The sequence below is a fragment of the Nipponia nippon genome, unplaced genomic scaffold (genome assembly GCF_047370975.1).
Source record: "Nipponia nippon isolate SJK-2023a ecotype South Korea unplaced genomic scaffold, ASM4737097v1 scaffold_3, whole genome shotgun sequence".
NCBI classification, from domain to species: Eukaryota; Metazoa; Chordata; class Aves; order Pelecaniformes; family Threskiornithidae; genus Nipponia; species Nipponia nippon.
Genome location: NW_028262347.1, coordinates 22963190 through 22982924, shown reverse-complemented (window position 1 = coordinate 22982924; position 19735 = coordinate 22963190). Strand labels below are relative to the sequence as shown.

Here is a 19735-nt window from a genome sequence, read left to right as displayed (position 1 = left end):
TGTTGCTGAGCAGTACCTATACTAAGTCAAGGACTTTTCAGCTTCCCATGCTCTGCCAGGTGCACAAGAAGCTGGGAGGGAGCACAGCCAGGACAGCTGACTCAGGCTGGCCAAAGGGCTATTCCATACGTATGGTGTCATGCTCAGTATATAAACGGGGGGGCGTTGGCTGGGGGGGCAGCAGTCGCTGCTCAGGGATGGGCTGGGCATCGGTCAGCGGGTGGTGAGTGGTTGCATCACTTGTTTTTACTGAGTTTTGTTTCTCTCTGTCTTTTTTGTTGCTTACCTTTTCATCACTATTATTATTATTGTTATTATATTTCAGTTATTAAACTGTCTTTATCTCAACGCACGAGTTTTCTTACTTTTGCACTTCCAATTCTCTCTCCCATCCCAGCGGGGGGGCGGTGAGTGAGCAGCTGGGTGGTGCTTGGTTGCCAACTGGGGTTAAACCAGGACGCTATCTTATTCGTCATTATGACGTTTTGATAATATCCAGGCTAACTGTAGTAGTTCCCCCTGAATGTGGAAAAGATACAAATACGTGCAGTAAGGATTTCATCACAGTTGGAGGTTTTTATTTAAAGCTTTAAATAAAGGAAGTCGCCTTTCTTTTCTTGCATTTTTTCTTGCATTTCTGCTCTCGCTTCTCTTTACCTTCATGTGCTTTTTTTAAAGAACTCTGTTTCGTGAAGCAATTAAGATGTAGTAGTAATGTCCAAAATCCGTCTTGATTGTTATCAAAGTGAATTTTGCAGTCCTTCTTTTAGTACTTTGACGGTAACATCAGACAACGTAATATACCGTTACCCCTGGTGTCTTTCTTTCAGTTTCTAATTTTATACCCTTTTAGTTTGATATATAGTCTGGTGTCCTTATATTGTATGGCTGTGGAAATAGATCTGAACAAGGTTATAAAGGTTATTAGTCTTCTAGCTTGCTTTCCAGCAAACCCCTGCACATCCCTGTCGACACGGCAGCGTGCACCTGGGAAACACCGTGAGCAGTCCAGGGCTTCAGAGGCTTCCTCTGGGGAGACAGAAATTGTCGTGAAGTAGTAACAGAAGTAGAAAAGAAGCAACTCTAAAAGCACGTGCTATTAGGCACTACCTGGATTAAGCAGCATCCAAGCTGAGATCTGGCTTTAGACAATTCCAGCTACATCTTTTGGAGCATCAAGTTCTGTATATTTAATTTTCTGGTGTTTAATGGGCTTGAGAGAAGCATTGGCAGTTACCACAATGCAGTCGTAGCCAGTTGAAATAGTTCTGCTGAAAACCATGCTAGTAGGACAAACTGTGGTGGGAAATCTGTTTTACTAGATTGTTATTTCTCTGTTAAGTAATAGAATGCTTTTGTTTGACAAAAAATACTCTTAAGGAGAACCTAAGGTATAAGCTAGTAAATCATATTAAGGTCTTGATAAATTTACTCTCTATAAAAAACAGTTTAGTCCTAGTTTCTTCTCCATACTCCCAGTTAGATATTGTAGTCTATGTATCTAAATTACCCTGTTACTGAAATGAGAAGATGTTTAAAGTATTCTTCATTGTCAGGCAGCAGGCCCAGCTAGGTGAATAGCACTTATGACTGCTTCAGGCTGTAAACCGATTTGTCTGGTTTATTTTTGACACTTCAGTGGTTCAAGTTAAAAGATACTCTCTCCTCTTACATAAAACTGTTAGCCTCTGAACTTTTGTTCAAGTAAATAATTTTTTTTATTTTTTATCACAGGGTCAAACAGCCCTCAGAGTTATAAAATTTAACACATAAGAAATCCTGGTGTTCCTAGGCACTACTTTAGGTATTCTTTCTGACATTGTTATGCCTGTATCTAATGTGTCACTATGGTAATGTTTTTGATTACATTTTCTCACTTAATATGCAGGTCGGGATTTTTTTGTGCTAAATCAGTCTTAATCCATGGGGTTTTTTTCTCTCCCTTATTTTTAGGTCATTGGAATATTGGATGTGTTCACACCAGATGTAACACTGGAGAAGTTTAATGACTTGTAAGTTCCGAGTTGTTTCTGTTTGGGAGCAGGGCATCGTTGCTTGTGCAGGGGGAAGGGTTGTCGCTTTTTTAAATGCAGAATTCCAAAATTGTTGCTTCGTGGATTTTTTTCTGAATTTCATCTTAATATAACTCTTGGTAGGCTGAGGTTTTCAGATTGTCATTAGAACTAGTTACCTATCTTATAAGGTGTGTACTTTTTTCAAACCTTAGTAAATGGCAGTTTGGTGGATTCCCTAATCCACCTTTCAAGTACTGGTTCCTTTCCCTAAGGGCCAGGTTGCCCAAATGATAGGACAATTCTTAACCCAAACAAGTAGGCTGAAAATGATGCCTGCTACACGACACATCTCCGGTGTGATCCATCCTAATTCAAGGATTAATTCAAAACTGCTGATGCTGCTGAATTTTTTAGTGGCTATCTGTGCTGTGGTTTGTTGTACTCCCTGACTGGTTTCCCAGTCCAGTGGTCCAAACGGCACATGATATAGATAATTTCTAGCACCAGGCATGTACATCTCCCTGACCTTTTTGTGGCATCTCAGACAAGATAATTAACGTGTCTGTTGTTTTGCTTGTGGATCCTGCTGCAATTCTTGTGAATTAGAGTCACTAGAGAAACAGTGGTCAAAAGTCCTGATGGCTTAATGTAGATTTCATGTTACAGTCATAGAACTGTTCTGGATTTCGTCTAATGTAGCTATGTTTCAAAACCAAACTTGCATATTTATATGTTGACAAAGAAAGCTATCTGTCAGGAGAATGTAGAAAATGAAATACAGAAAACATGGACCGTGTGTTCATATTGATCATTTGGGCCAAAATGATCATTGAGTCAAAAAGGATGTTGTCCATATTGCTTATTGTGCTAGCATTTTATATAGCATATGTAATAAAATGCATATGTATATGATTAGCATTCAAGCACTGTGTTTTAAATGGGACCCTAAAATCATCCTTCAAGTTTTGGAGGCGCAAGTCAAGTAGGAGGGACATTTCTACAACTGAAACTGCATCAGGTGGATCTAGGGCAAAATTTACTTTCAAGACTTTGTGCAAGCTGTTAGAGATGAGCAGAGGTGGATGTGTGTACATTTAAAACAAAAGTGGAGAAACTGCTTTTGTGAATTAAAGGTCAAATGGGTCATTTGAGGGAGACTTTCTTTTTGCTGACTAGTCATGAGATGTCATCTGTGGCCTATTGTATAAAGATCAAATTCAAGTGGATTTGTGGCTAGAAGCAGCAGAAGGAAGGTGAGTGGTTTCACCAGAGCCAGTCCCTAGAGTTGATATTAGCCAAGAAACACAAGGTCTCAGACAACATCCAGCCCTAGTGTGCTCCTGCTCTACCTGCCACTCTGCTCTCCTGCTCCTCTGCTCTACCAGTCAATGTAACAAAGACTGAAGACATTGTCCCATTTCCTTTATGAAGGAATAGTCAACATCCTTTCCCTGCTTGTGCTTGTGTTGAACTTCCTTCGGTTTTAGAAGTTCAGCTGATTGAAATGGTGTACGAAATCACAAATGCATAAATCTTTACCAATTTAAGTCCCACGGTACCAGCTGCTTTTCACCCCCTTCATCTCCATTCCTTGCATTGTCTGCATTTGTATTACACCCAATGTGCCAGAACAGGTTGCTGCTCCTCATTTTGTAAGAATTTTGGGGTTTGACTGGAACTTGCAAAGAATTTAAATGCGTTAAGCATCAAGTTCCCATTGAAGTGAATTACTAATTGGGTGCCTAAGCTCCTCAGCTTATTTGAGGACTCCAGCTGTGGGTTGTAAATACATTTTTAGTAATAAAAATAAGTTTTAAGTGGTAGATGAAGTGTTAAAAGTGAGCCCGTAGTGTTTGATCCCATTGTTGTCCTGTTCCAATGTGTTGCTCATAAATGGTTACTGAAGTTTGGATTTTCAAATCCAGGTAGGAGTGGGTTTTCTCTCTCTTACATTTTGTTTATTTGTCCACCCACCTAGACTTCTCTCTATTTGACTGCAAGAGATTTAAAGTCATCAATTTGTAAACTTAGCAAATTGTGTGTATGTAAAAATACAATCTTATTTGTCCTTCTCATCCTGTTCTTTACAGTGCTTAATGGTTATATATTGTTTTGAATTTTGTCTGTTCGCATAAATCACTAGCCATCCAGAGCCTTGGGATTTGTACAGATGATGGTGGGCGAGCAAAATCCTAATGAATGCTTGAAGGTCGCTACCAGTAGTAAAAGATGTGTAGATATTTCTCTGTTTCTCTTGCCCCACCTCTTTCTACCTCTGTTTTTTCTAGAACAGTCACTAAAGTTTTTTTTTATGGCTCATTCCAAATACTCATGACCTCTGCGAAAATGTATTTAGTAAGTCTGAGTGGGGGGAGAGCTTAATATGCTTTCAACAGTCAGGAACATAAACAAAGAAGTTGAACTCCATTTTCTAAGTCACTTGGTCTCTTGATGGGAAGCATTTTGTGTGTTATACTGGGGGAGAGGTAAGAAATGTCATTCTCCTCTCTATATTTGCTCTGTCCTAATATAGTTACAGAATTAAATTGCTCATCTTTGGTATCCAAACGATAGCGAATTTGTCTGTGAATGCTGGGACTGGAAGCCTGAGTCCTGATCCCCAAAGTTGTGGGGAAAAAATGTTTGGTACCTAAGAAGTGTTCAAAATATTACCTAGTGACTCAGTCAGTGTCCCATCTCCCTTATGACTTTATATTCGATTTCTATTTTGTTTATAGTTACAATTCTAATAGAATAAATGAAGTTTTCATACAGGTTTAATAGTAGAAATCAGCAGAATTATAATTTGCATATTTTAACCGGAGGAAATCCTTTTAAGTCTAAATAATAAAATTTGTAGCTGTTAAACAATGATCACATCTAATTCTTCCCTTCATGAAAATACATCTGCTCATCTTCGTAAGAAGAGGAAGACTGATGACTTTATCCTCAGGTGCCAGACATGACTGGCTCTGTCTGTGTTCAGACCTGACTTTAAGGATAGACTGTGAAGGATGAGTTTGCTACAAGCAATGTGAAGAACAGTTTTGGGTCTTCAGTGAAGGTTAGCATTGTAATGCCAGCTTGGCATTCTCAAGCTTTCTGCTGCTCGTGCCTCTTACCAGTACTAAGTACCGAAGATCCCAGTTTATGATCCCAGATGAAAATTAATGGAAGTTATTGTTGCCTCCTAATTTGATCAACTCTAGTTCTGTTACATCTGACCTTGTCTGTTTGAATGAACCATCTAGGTGGTTTGGTTGCTGCTAATTCAATGCTATGATCATGATTGTGAGATACATGGCACTGCGTGAATGTCTTCGTTTTCTATGTAGGTGTCTTTGAAATATCACATGGGTCTTGGTTAGGTTCTTTCTAACTAGTTCAGAATCTGCACTCTTCTGATAACTAGCAACTTTCCATAATCAGTGGCAGGGTTGGGCAATACCTCTTTTATAACAATCAAAATAAATAAACCAGAGAAACTTGGAGGGTAGGGGGATGATGATAGAATTGTTTGGGAAATGGAATGATCTGTAACTTAATATTGTCACTGAACTATAACATAGAATTATGTTCCAATTTATTTGACAAATTAAAGTTATTCTGTCCTTTTTTTTTTTAAGCTACCTTGTCATGCCGTTTATGGGAACAGACTTGAGTAAGATAATGAAGCATGAAAAACTAACTGAAGACCGAATCCAGTTTCTGGTATATCAGATGTTGAAAGGCTTGAAGGTTTGCCACTTTTACTATTATTTTGATTTCACAATCTTTTTTCCTGGTAAACCATTATGGAGCGCTATAAATACTTACCATTTGATAGCAGGATAAAATTTATCTCGCCTTATATAGTAAAAGTAATGACATCTTACATAGCAGTTGTTTTGTGATGATAAATGTTATCTGAGGCTTTTTTGTATGATGGTTTTGTCTTTGGCTTTTTTCAAGCAAAAAGAAAAGATAGTCATTGAAGATCTATATAGTACATTGATCCAGGGTGGCCTTTGTTTCCTTATTTGAGTACACCAGAATGTCCCTGCTGTGATCTTTAGTTGCCTTCTTCACCAGTAGTTGATTGTGGTGCTACTTTGCCACACCTCTTACTGTGGCTACTTGGAGAGCATAGAGACTGAGAATGAAAACACTGTGGACTTCGGAGGCAGGACTCCCCTGGACTTGAGCCCTCAGCTATGTCATCAGCTTCAAATTTCTCTTAATTTGAAAATTTTTCCATGGCTTACCAATACTGGTCTGATACACCGTTGCTAAGGCACCCTGCATCCAACCTGCTCTAAGTGTATCTTTCTGTGCTCTTCTGAAGAGCATGTGTGTGTTATATACATATATATGTGATTGAGGCGTGTGTGGATGTGTGTGTGTGCATATTTATACCATATCTATATGTATGGTATATACATATAGGTATGGTGTATATATGTACCATACATATCTATCTGTCAACCTATAGGTGTGGTATTTTGGAGTGAAAGTCTGACCCTGAGACGGACTGTGAGCCCTATTGACTCCTAGGGCTCACACGGGTTTTGGGAAGTGTTCAAGGACCACAGCAAGTGCTAGTTTGGTCCCTGTGTGCTGAAAGTCCAGTTCTGCAAAGTACTAAAGCTCATTGCTAAACTTAAACAGGTAAGTCGTTGGGATTATTTCTGTATTGAAACACTTTTCTGAATCAGAAGTCTGAATGTTTTCTGTGAAATTGAAAAGTATGTGTCCTGTGCGTAACATGCATGTAAGGTTAAAGAATCTCTGACGTCTCCACGTTTGGGACAGCTTTGATAAAGAGGAAGGACTGTGGATCTTCAGTGACAAATCTGAGTGGGAGGTGGCTGAGAGGAGCACAGGTAAATCACTTACAAGCCCAAACTGACAGGCACCTGAGTTAAACAGCTGTGAAAGACGACAGACGGGACTCCACTGAAAGAAAATAACTTTTTAATGCCTTTTAACAGACTCACTGAGATTGGAAGGGACCTCTGGAGACTGTGTAGTCCAACCCCACTGCACAAAGCAAGGTCAAACTGAGGAGGCTGCTCAGGAGCTTGTGCAGTTGGGTTTTGAGTATCTCCAAGGGTGGAGACTCCACAGCCTCTCTGGGCAACCTGTTCCAGGGTTCAATTTCCTTTACAGCGAAATAAGTTTTTCTTACATTTAAATGAAAATTCCTGTGTTTCAGTTTTTGCCCATTGCCTCTTGTGCTTTCACTGGGCGCTACTTAGAAGTATCTGGTTCTGTCATCTTTACTGCCTCCATCAAGTATTTATGCACATTGATAAGATGCACGATGAGCATTTTCCCAGCTAAACAATCCTCGCTGTCTCAGTTTCTCCTCTTATATCAGATGCTCCAGTCCCATAATCATCTTCATGGAGCTTCACTTGATTTGCTTCAGTGTGTCTCTCTGACTAGGAAGCCCAGCGCTGGACACAGCACTCCAGGTGTGTCTCACCAGAGCTGAGAAGAGGGGAGGGATCACCTCCCTCAAGTTGCTGGCAAACCTCTGCATGATGCAGGAGGGTTTTGGTCATCTTTTCTGCAAGGGCACATTGCTCACATTCAGCTTGTCCATCAGGACCTCTAGGTCCTTTTCTGCCAAGCTGGTCAACTCCCAGCCTGTACTGGTACATGGGATTATTCCTTCCCAGGTGCAGGATTTTGTTGAGCTTTGGCAGGTTCCTGTCAGCCCATTTCTCTAGCCTGTGGAAGTCTCGCTAAATGGCAGCACAACCACCTGGTATATGAACATTCCTCTCAGTTTTGTATCATTTGCTGACTTGCTGAGGGTGCACTCTGTCCCATCATCCAGGTCAGTAATGAAGATGTTAAACAGGACTGGCCTCAGTACTGACCCTATGGGGGGCACCGCTAGTGACAGGCCTCCAGCTGGATTTCCTGCAGCTGATCACAACCCTTTGATCCAGGCGGTTTGGCCAACTGACTCAGTCAGCTTTGATCCAGGCAGTTCAGTCTACCTCACTGTCCATTAATCTAACTCGTACTTCCTCTGTCTATGAGGATGTTGTAGGAGAGAGTTTCAAAAGCCTGGCTAGAATCAAGGTAAACAACATTGACTGCCCTCCCATCATCCACCAAGCCAGTCATCTTATCATAGATGGCTAAACAGGTTAATCGGGCATGATTTTCCCTTCTGTAAATCTATGTTGATTACTGTCAATCACCTCCTTGTCCTTGTTATGTTTGGAAATGGTTTCCAGAGTTATTTGCTCATTACTTTCCCAGGAGTGAGGTGTGGCTGGCTGGCCTTTATTTCCTTGATCCTCTTCCTCCTTGTCCTTTTTGAAGACACAAACAATATTTGATTTCTTCCCATCATAAGGAACATCTCCTGATCACCATGACCTTTCACATATTATTGAGTGGCCTCACAATGACTTTGGCCAAATTCCCTTAGCATTCATGAGCGCATCCCCTGCACGCAGGTCGGGGCAATCCCAAGCACAAATACAGGCTGGGTGGAGAATGGATTGAGAGCAGCCCTGAGGAGAAGGACTTGGGGGTGTTGGTTGATGAGAAGCTCAACATGACCCAGCAATGTGCATTTGCAGCCCAGAAAGCCAGCTGTATCCTGGGCTGCATCAAAAGCAGCGTGACCGGCAGGTCGAGGGAGATGATTCTGTCCCTCTACTCTGCTCTGGTGAGACCCCACCTGGAGTCCTGTGTCCAGCTCTGGGGTCCTCAGTACAAGAAGGACATAGACCTGTTGGAGTGGGTCCAGCGGAGGGCCACAGAAATGATCAGAGGGATGGAGCACCTCTGCTATGAGGAAAGGCTGAAAGAGCTGTGGTTGTTCAGCCTGGAGAAGAGAAGGCTGCGGGGAGACCTTATTGCAGCCTTTCAGTACTTAGAGGGAGCCTACAAGAAAGATGGGGCTAGTTTTAGCAAGGCCTGCTGCGACAGGACAAGGGGTAATGGTTTTAAAATAAAGGAGGGTAGATTTAGACTAGATATAAGGCAAAAATTTTTCACGATGAGGATGGTGAAACACTGGAACGGGTTGCCCAGAGAGGTGGTAGATGCCCCATCCTTGGAAACATTCAAGGCCAAGCTGGATGGGGCTCTGAGCAACCCGATCTAGTTGTAGATGTCCCTGCCAATTGTAGGGGGGATGGACTAGACGACCTTTAAAGGTCCCTTCCATCCCAAAGCGTTCTATGACTCCATGATTCTATATTAATGTGATACGAAAATGCTTCGCAGTCTAGATTGGTACTGTGTTTCTTAAATTGCAGTGTTTGCTTTTTGGATGTACACAACTGTTGGTCATAAAAAGGATATTACTTCTTTATTATTTTTTTCTTTTGGTGACACAATTCTAAGAGAAGAAAAACCTTGACCTAGCTCTGCAGGCTTCAGCCAGGCTTTCCTGCAGTGATGGCCGTTTAATTCTCTTTGCTGCTCTGGAGATGCACATTGTAATGAGGCCATGGAACGGCACTGTCTGGAATTGAATGTTGTTCCTTGGCTGCTGCTTGCACTGTGCAATTTTGGTTTTATGGTCCTGTGCCTCTAACATACAACGTATGGACTGACTTTTCTCTGCACTCGTACGGAGATGAGTGGAGTCGGTGTGTTGCATAGAGATGTGCTTGTGCAGTGGAAATACAGAACTGGTTTTGATACAGGAAGGCCTGGCACATCCATCAGGATGCTGATTCTTCCAGATCTATATTTGCATTGCCAAACACTATTAAAATAAATAATACCACAGGACAGCATGCTGTTCCTGGACAAGAACATCAGGAACAGCGTACCCAAGATTCTTTTGTCTCTCAGTACGTAACAGATACAGAAGGGCAAGTAAATGGTTTTACTCCCATCACAAAACTTAGTAAATATACTTTGTTGTTGAGTCCTGCATTATTAATTTCTCTTTGACCCTACCTCAGATTTTGTGTTGTTTATTTAGTAGATTTTCACTCACGCAGCCTTTTACATATGCTAAATAATTATCCTTTTTATTCTACAGTTGTGCATTTAAATGCTGTAATTCCCATTTTACAAATGCAGAAACTAAAGCCAGGTTTGGGGAAATTGGCTTTATTTAAAGTAGAGGGAATTCACCTCCAATCTGGGCTTTGAATGTGGACTTATGATTTCAGTTTTGTAGTTAGTTCCTTAATTACAACGCCACGTCCTAATAAGTGTTTTCTCGGGACCATATAAGTGGAGTGGTCTGTTTAGTTGCAGGTGACTGTCTGGGAAACAGGTTTCCAGCAGAGAGGTATGCTATTCATCAGAGATTAAAAACATCATTTGGGTTAATTTTACAGGCAAGCAATATATGAACTGTAAAAAATTAGCTTGAGTTGAGTGTAGTGGAAAGGATGAATAATGAATTTAATTCCAGTGAAATGGCTTAGAGACATATTTTGGTCCTAGTGGCCTAGATTATCTCACAGAGGCCAACAGAGTGGAGTTTGTGGGCCCCGAAGTAAATGTGGAAGGCAAGCGGAGCAACTGCGCATGGTTGACGTACATCTGAAGAAAACACAGCAGGAATTAAAGAGGATGTATTGCGTTTGTGTGGCAAGGTTTGGTAGTGGGGGGCTGCAGGGCTGGTGTGGTGGGTTGACCCGACCCTGGCTGGACACCAGGTGCCCACCAAAGCCGCTCTGTCACTTCATGTCCTCAGCTGGACAGGGGAGAGAAAATATAACAAAAGGCTCGTGGGTCAAGACAAGGGCAGGGAGAGATCACTCACCAATTACTGTCACGGGCAAAACAGACTTGACTTGAGGAAAATTAGTTTAATTTATTACCAATTAAAATCAGAGTAGGATAATGAGAAAATAAAAACTAAATCTTAAAACACCTTCTCCTCACCCCACTCTTCTTCCTGGGCTTAACTTTACTCCTGATTTCTCTACCTCCTCTCCTCCAGCTGTGCAGTGGGATGGGGAACGGGGGTTGCGGTCAGTTCATCACCCGTTGTCTCTGCCTCTCCTTCCTCCTCAGAGGGAGGATTCCTCATGCTCTTCCCCTGCTCCAGCGTGGGGTCCCTCCCACGGGAGACAGTCCTCCATGAACTTCTCCATCGTGAGTCCTTCCCATGGGCTGCAGTTCTTCATGAACTGCTCCAGCATGGGTCCCTCCCATGGGGTCCAGTCCTTCAGTAACATGAGGAGAAGACCATGGTGGTGCAGGTTGCCCTGCTGCAATCCATGGAGGACCACGTCAGAGCAAATATCCACACTACAGCCCATGGAGGACCCCATGCTGGAGCACATGGCTGTGCCCTGAAGGAAGCTGCAGCCCATGGATAGCTTGTGCTGGAGCAGGCTCCTGGCAGGTTTTGTGGCAAGACCTGTGGCCCATGGGGGACCCACACTGGAGCAGTCTGCTCCTGAAGGATGGCATTCCCTGGGAAGGACCCGTGCTGGAGCAGTTTGTGAAGGACTGTCTCCCATGGGAGGGACTCCACGCTGGAGCAGGGGAAGAGCATGAGGAGGAAAGAAGAGCTGAGACAATGCGTAATGAACTGACCACAGTCCCCATTCCCCATCCCTCTGCGCCGCTCAGGGGGAGGGCGAAGAAGAGTCAGGAGTGAAGTTGAGCCTGGGAGGAAGGCAGGTGTGGGGGAAAGGTGGTTTTAGTTTTGGTTTTTGTTTCTAACTACCCTATTCTGTTATTAATTGGCAATAAATTAAATTAATCTTCCTGACGTCGAGTCTGTTTTGCCTGTGATGGTAACTGGTAAGTGATTCCCTGTCCTTGTCTCGACCCATGAGCTTTTCCATTGTATTTCCTCCCCCGTCCTGCTGAGGACAGGGAATGAGAGAGCAGCTTGGTGGGCACCTGGTGTCCAGCCAAGGTCAGTCCACCGCAGAGGAAAAGAGCAGGAAGTCCTTGATATAAGCTGCTATTCCCAGGATTTTATAAAAACAAGGGCAGTTCTCATTCCAGTTACAAGGCAACTAGCAGGGATGCTGAGGTAGTCTTAGTAAATTGGTATCTCTGGTCTCTGTAACTGTATTAGATCTTCTATAAGAAGTGGTTCAGCTGAATATTTTGTCTCTTCCCCCACGTTTTTGAAGAGCACAACTGTACTTGCCTCAAAATTGCCAGCAGGAAATAAGACATTATTCAGCTACGAGGCTCTGATGTTTTGTCATTTCCTATTGCATGGCAAACATTTGAGAACAGTGTCTACTGTGTCTGTTCCATTAAATTTTCGATTCTTCTTGAACCAATTCATCCAGCTGCAATAATACACCTAGTTGGAAATATCTTTAAGATACAGAAGTGGTCCGGTGCTTGAGGGACATTTTTGCAGCACTGTCCGTGCTAGGAAGTGCATTGAAAGCAGTATTGCTAGCATGCAGAGAAAAAAGAAAATGGGTAATTTGTTTCTTCTTTTACAGATATCAGAAAGTTGGGTGTTTAAGAAAGGGTCTGCCAAGTTTTGCATGAAAATCTTGTACTTTTTAAGGTCTACTGTATCTGGATCAAAGACAGCCCATCTGTGTTTACTTAGATTGCTTTTTTGGTGGGGCGGGGGGAACAAAGAATACACTTAGCTAGCGCTCAGTTGAGGCATTATAAAGGAAAAATACTTAACACCACTTGGGAAGGAGGAATATGCCACTCTGTAGATCTTTGTTGTAAAACTCTTTCAACTTCCCAAGCTTAGCTTCTCATTTTTATAATGCACATTATTTTTTTTCACCTTTTAACTTTGATGGACTCTATTTTGGGGGGGTTTCTTGGTGTTAAAGATGTTACCTGCAATATGCATTTGTCTTTTGTGTGAAGTACATAAGCACTTTAAGGTATCTGTAGTTATGTCTGGTCAAAGGCAAGAAGGCTGTTCATCATTTTTGTCACATTGCATACTTCTATTGTAATAACCTGTTTATGTGTGACAGTTAAATGCATGTAGAAGAAACTCTGCATGAGTGATGTATTGTGAAAGGGACAAGAGAGATTTTTGCTAAGCCCCCAAGTCAGTTCTTTGCAGGCTTCATTTCTACATTCTGCCTGTAGACTGGTTCTGGATCGGTTCTATACCAAAATGCTCAACAGGCTTGATTTAAAAAATATATATAAATTGAGGTCAATAGAAAGTTCATACTGAGTTCAGGAAGATTTGTATCAAGCCCTCAGGTCTTTGCTCTGTAAATCTCTACAGTCCTTGTTTGTCAGTTAGTTTCTGTTCGTGCCATTTTACTGTCTTCTTTCTGTAGAGAATGAAATATTAATTTCCTTTCTTTGGTGAGCCTTGTAATTTATCAGAATTTAACTTCATCTGTGGTAGGAAAAAACAATGCAATTTGATACTGCTTAAAAACAATGATGTGCCTCTCCTTTGCCTGTTTCCTAGTTGGGCCTTAGTCTGGCATTAGATTTTATATAAGTATCAGCTTGCAACTTGGAAGGGCTTTCATCATTTTTTTGTTTGAGAGAAAAGCTGTGTATTGTCAAAGAGTACAGAAGGCAAGCTGAACACAAATGTCTTCATGTGGGTGGAAAGGGGCTGGAGCTTCCAGCGCTTTCAGTCTTGGGTCCCTCTTCTGCAGGAGTGCCAGCTGGGTTCCCGTTCGTAGAGGTCTGGGGAGGTGGGTGGCAGTCCTGTTTCTTTATTTGTACAGTATTTGAGAATGGACAGGTAGCTCTTGGGCCATACAAACACCTGTTCAAGCTTCTTCTGCCATACTCGTGGTAATATTTACCACTCTAGTTCTCTCCTTTTGTCATCTCCACTGCCTTTTGTTCACGTTTATGTTGTTCTTTCTGATTCCCTTCTTTCCCTTCCCCCTCTCACCCATTTCTTCTTCAGTTTTTCCTTCCTTGCCAAGTCACTCCTCATTTTCATTTTGCATGCTGCCTAGAATACTTTCTCCTGAGTCTTTTCTAATTCCCTTTTGATTAGCTTTTTATTTTGTGTAGAGATTGCATATACAGACAAGAATGCTTAGAATTTAGACAACTGTTGGATAGCTTCCTAGCACAATCTGAAGCTTGCATTCAAGAATTTATGCATGCTACCAAAAATTGTCTTTAGGATAATGCACAGAGCTCCTGTGCTCCAAGGCACTTTGCTCACGTTAACTGGGTTCTTGAATCAAATGTTGTTCAGGTGAAGTGGTAATAACATGGTGAATGATGTGTCTGCTCTGGTGTGGATGTTTTTGCCATGTTAAGAGTGAAAAATCTGTCAATAAATGGGTAATATAATGAGGAGAATCAGTAAGAATAGGATCCTGTTTCAGAAGGTTATTGAACCGAAATGGAAAATTTTCTGAACGAAGACTGGCATAGTTCCAGTGCTGCTACCTGCCAGGGGATAATAAAATGCAGTTAAAAAAATACTGCTATTGTTAAAGAAACACTGCAGCACAGCAGCAGTATTTCAGCTTACAGAAAGGCTGATGTGTACATTAGCACCAGGAATAAGTGCTATTTCATGTAATCTCAGTAGTGTTGTATTAAGAGGAGTGTTTAGAAAATATACTTCTCCCCAAAGTGTTAACATGATTGTGGTGCTGTGAACGCTCATAAAACCTTCAGTGGGGTGAGAATGCCAGCGAAAGCATGCTCTTCCCCCGGAGCAGGTGAGATTAACTAAAACTCCGCAGGGTGCAGTCCTTTTAATTCCTGTTTCTACATGCCACATTCTTAGGTGCAGAAATTCCTGGGTCTGCCACTTATTTCCTTACTGTCTACAGTCATATGAGCAAAAATAGCCTATAGACTATTTTAAGCATCTGCTCTGGAAAATCAAGAGGCTTCAGTAAGAAGACACTGAAATTATTTAGAATGCAAGTAGTCATTGTGATATCCTTGATCAAGATGGCTATTGGCAGAAGTTGTCAGCTTTTTCCTCATTTGTTGGGAGTCTAACCACTTAGAGATACATTTCTTGAAAAGAAAAAAAAGTATATATCCTCTCTGGTCTCCACGTACAAATGACAAACTTCCTCTTTTTGCATCTGGTTCCTCCCATCCTGATCCACTTCATGCACATCCATGACAGAAACAACATTTTGTAGCTCTTCGTTTGCTGTAGCGGTTTTACAGCCTACGTTCTGGGGAACAGCCCTGCGCCCTCAGCCCCTTGTGTCGGCCCCAGGAAATCCTGTGAAGCGCTTCAGCAGTTCCTATGGGTGATGTTAAACCTTACCTCATCTGCAAGTAATATGCAGCAGAAACTGGTCTACCGCAAACGCCAAGTCCTGCGTGGAGTCGGGCACAGCAGTCAGCAGTGCGCCCATGCGGCAGCAAAGTTCTACCACCATCTGGGCTGGATTGATGAAGTTGTAGCCACGGGGTTAAGGGAAGTGATTTTTTTCCCTCTTTTTCAGAACCTACGAGACCACATCTGGAGCACTGCGTCAGGTGTAAGAGAGGAAAAAGTAAATGTCAGAGATTTTATTTTTGTTCAGTCGCTGCTTTAAAAGCTTGGTGCCTTAAATCCAGGTCTTGTGCTGCTTAGGTTGTATAGGTTTTGTTTAAGTTCAGAAACCTAAGTCTGAAATGCGTGTTGGATCTGTCTGAAGAAGTTGGCTTTGATCTGTAGCTTTGCTTTCTTTTCCCTGGTCCGCTCATCAGGTGGACTGTGAGGATCCCTGTGCAGAGGGACAGTTGCATTTACAAGGTTAATTGCTCATCAACATGGCTGCTGGGGAAGAAGACAACGGTTGCTGGGGCTATGGCTGGTTGGCAGTTACCCTGCAAAGTTCAGTGCTTCGGTGCGTCTCCGTGAGACCACCCCGACTGTCCCTGGTTGCTCTGTCCCGGCTCTGACAGCTGGTTTCCAGTAACTCTTTTCCCAGTTATTGTCCCATTCTTCTGGGTGGAATAAAATGAAAACTCTCCAGGTGAAGCTTGTGGGAGTCGCATCTCACCCGTCTTTTCTGGGGACTTTTTAAAAAGCCTTTATTGTTCTCGTGTTGCTTAGTGTCGGTATGCTGCCATCAGTAGTATGGTCTGTGGGGTTTTCAGATCAGGTCCCCACACCTGAAGTGAACACAAGTAGGATGTCCCGGGCTGCTCTTGGAAAGCATGTCCTCAGTTCAGGACAACTTTCTGCATTTCAGTCCCTGCAAAAGAGATGCCTATGTCTGAACTAGTTACTAGAGGCTCCCTTTATTGTCTGTGATGAAAATAGTCTCTTCTAGGGCATCATTCAGCTGGTGAGAGGAGCTGCATACCTCAGTGGGGAACCTCTGGTGACAGACATCTGTGTTTGGTCAGGTGTCTTCCCAAAAGAGCTAGTCCTAGGTGTTCAGTTTGTTGGTTTGACTTCTGAGAGCCCTTAAATAGGTCACTGAAGGGTGATGAAAATGTTCGGGTAAAGGAAGAGTGTCTTGTAACATGACTTCTCGATGTTTCATTGAGGACGTATTGAAGTGTGTAGCAAGACTTCTCACCTGAGACCTTGACTGGCCTTCATCCTGCTCTTAAAGGATTTCTAAAAACTCAGTACTGCTGGAGCGTATGAATCTAAACTATGATGGCACACAGGAGATGTCTGTTGCAAGAGAGCATTTCTGATATGTAAAATAGCAGGATTTATTTTGATACACATATATATATCTAGCAATGCCAAAAATTAACTGGAAATGGGGTTTTATGTATGGGAAGAATTAGAAAAAACTGTATGATCTGTTGCAGTACTCAAACTGATTTACTGGTTTCTCATTATTGGGGGAGGGAAGGGCAAAATGCTAGTTTAATTATCTGAACATTAAAAGCATAGCTAAAAAGATCTTCTGTGCAATAAATAAACATCTTCTAATGTCAGATTACTTTAGCACCATGAAAAAGTACTTTCTCCCCTGCCCAAGGCAACTTCTTAAAGTCAGGACCTCATTAACTAAAAAAATACTTTCTCTTTTTACAGTATATTCACTCATCAGGCATAATTCACAGGGTAAGTGGAAACAACATAAAAGATGTTTATATTCTGATAATGTGAGTGGTGTTTGTGTATAAGCATGCTCATAAATATGCCTGAACTTCTGTGTATAGTGTCTCTATTTATAGTGTTCGATGATGCCTTTGGTTTCTTGTTCAATAGCAACAAAAGGAGGCAGGGCTACATCGGTGTAAGTTGGGCACTCAAGTGGCACTGAATACAGCTTGGATTTGGATTTCTTAAATTACTTTTCTGAAGTTGAGTGTTATGTCCCCTCAAGAGCAAATAGTGCCCTAACTGAGATGGATAAGCGTTTTTTCTGGCTTTTTTAAAAATTAAGATTAAACTTTTAGAAGCAATGTTTAAATGTTGTTTAAACATCATGTTAATGTTCGAAGTTGGGGGGGAATGAAAATGTAGAAACTGAAAAGATAGTCCAAAATTTTAGAGCCTTGAAAACTTCAATTTTTTCTGAAAGTAAGCATCTGATTCTTTTTGAATTCCTGCTGTGTCTAAAGTCCACTTAAAATCACTTTAGCACTGTGAAGAAGGAGTTCTGAATGATGCCCTTCTGGTACCAAGCAGCATAACTTCCCAAAAAACTGCATCAGACCAGTAGAAACTGGCCATTTTTAATAAAATATCAGGAGTACCACAGAAAGTGCATATTGTACAGTAGCTTTAAGCTGGACATGGAAACTACGCAAACTGCCAAAACAGTGTAATAAATTGATACTTTTATTTCTACGACTGCTGTGACCGTGGTCTAAATTTACAGTTGCTTAGACTTTTTCTAAGCTCCCTCTTGATGTCCCTTGAGCTTTTTAGTTTCATTATGGTTCTTTGCATCAATTTGTTTCTCTCCAAAGTCCCTCTAATCTTAAAACTTAAACAGCTGGATGCCTGATAAAAAGTTCAGAGAGAAGATTTCTCTAAATGTCTGGTGCTGAAGTGACAAACAAAGGTTTGCAAAAGCTGAAGGAAAACTTAATTTTTTTCTTTCTCTTTATAATTGTGAATGTCTAAGAGTCACTGACATTGCAAAATCTTCTTAGTCGTTGCCAGTACTCTTCCTTTTGCTGCTAAACTTAGAAGTACAAATTTTGAAGATCATTAGAAGTCCCTACAGGAGCTAAAGAGGCTTAAGGGAATTTTTTTTTCATGTTGCAGTCTCCATTCAATTGACTTCATTAGGAAATTGATTTTCCCACAGAAGAGAGCATGGGCTTTTATGTAAAATCTTGCTTGATTCCTTCAGTACTCCTCCTAGGTCTGTCAGGTTATGGAACCTTTTTAAAGTATATTTTGATATGCAATGTGTACAGTCCAGAAATATAAACGTGAATCTTTAACTTTGTGGTGTTAGTATTAAATGCAACAAATTTATGTCCAAACCCCACTCACAGTAAGATGAGTGAGTTCCTTCACTGGCAAGTATTTTCCTGACTTCTAGCAGAAAAAAAAAGTTGTGTCTGGGGGGAAAACATACTGGAAAAAAGCCAAACATACTCAAGTTTGTGTCTTTGTTTCTGTTATTTGTTATATTTAATTTTCTAATTTAGATTTATGACATTGTTTTACCTGTTGCTGTTCTCAGTAGTTGTATGAAAACCATTAAACCTAAATGAAAGAAAGAAAGTGTGTTTTATTGTGCTTGCTGTAAAATAAATAAATAACATCCATTTCAAATCTGATTACAGGATCTAAAGCCTGGAAACTTGGCAGTAAACGAAGACTGTGAATTGAAGGTAGGATATATTTATTTGAAAAAACAGTTAGATGTATTACAAATATACCACAGAAAACAACGGGTGCAACAGCTGTAGGCGTGCTGGCTGGTTTCAGTGATGGGCCAGGCTTTTAGTCCACAGGCTTTGAAGAGTCATGGAAAAATAGGGGAACGCTGGAAAATGGAAGGGAAGAAGATCAGATGGGCAGTGGTAACAGTCTTGAGAAGAATTACAAGAGACGGCTCCTTATAAGTATTTTCCCATTTGTCTGACTTCAGTCGCCGCAAGAATAATTAAATATTTATTTAAGAAATAAAGCCCTGAATAGTGAAAATCTATTCACCTCCTCTTTGTATGTCCTTGACTGACATAAATGTGCATTTCATACGAACGACAGAGGCGATGATCAATTTCTGAGATCATTCTAGAGCCAAGCACAAGAAGTGGCTGCAGCTCAAGCTAGACATGTTGCCCAGGATGTCCCAGCTGAAAACATCCAGTCCAGACAGGACACTCCGGGAAGCTGGTACCCAGTGCTCACAGCGGGGAAATGAGGGTTGACTCCAAGATGTAGGGGAGGATTTCTGGTGAGGTCAGTGCCACAGGTTGCTATATTCACAGCATCGTTGGGGCGGTTGGTGACTTTGGTCAGCCTTTTCCTGTGTGATGTGTATATTGCAATGAATACTAGTATGCAGTCACTCAACTAAAAATACTTTCAAGAAAAAATCATGGCATGGTTTACAGTAAATTTGAGTGGGGGATTTTGTGTCCTGATATCTAAGTACATTTACATCTTTTGGCCAAGAGCTGTAATGGAGAACTGTTTTTATGATATGTTGCAGCTAATCACTTCGGAGAAGCATGAGAGGAATCGCATACTGCTCACCACGAACAAGAACATCTTATTTCTTTGAAAGTGATTCCTTCTGCACTGTTACAACTAGCAGTAGTATTAATTGCATTTAGATTACAGTGTATTTCATAGCAGGAATATATCAGTTCTGCTTGATTGTTGCTCTTAATTGAAGTAGTGAGGAAAAAAAATCATTAAAGGGAGACTTCCTAATTCAGCCTCCTGTAGTTCAGCTATT

At 41.4% G+C, this 19735-nt stretch overlaps 1 protein-coding gene across 1 annotated transcript in view; it reads left to right on the top strand.

Moving 5' to 3' along the window:
* MAPK12 (mitogen-activated protein kinase 12) overlaps positions 1 to 19735 on the top strand; it is a 42524-nt gene that overhangs the window by 9666 nt on the left and 13123 nt on the right. The window contains exons 3-6 of the mRNA XM_087765862.1: positions 1954 to 2012; positions 5642 to 5753; positions 16897 to 16926; positions 18612 to 18659. Of these exons, the coding sequence (XP_087621988.1) occupies positions 1954 to 2012; positions 5642 to 5753; positions 16897 to 16926; positions 18612 to 18659 (249 nt within the window). The remainder of the gene's footprint in view (positions 1 to 1953; positions 2013 to 5641; positions 5754 to 16896; positions 16927 to 18611; positions 18660 to 19735) is intronic.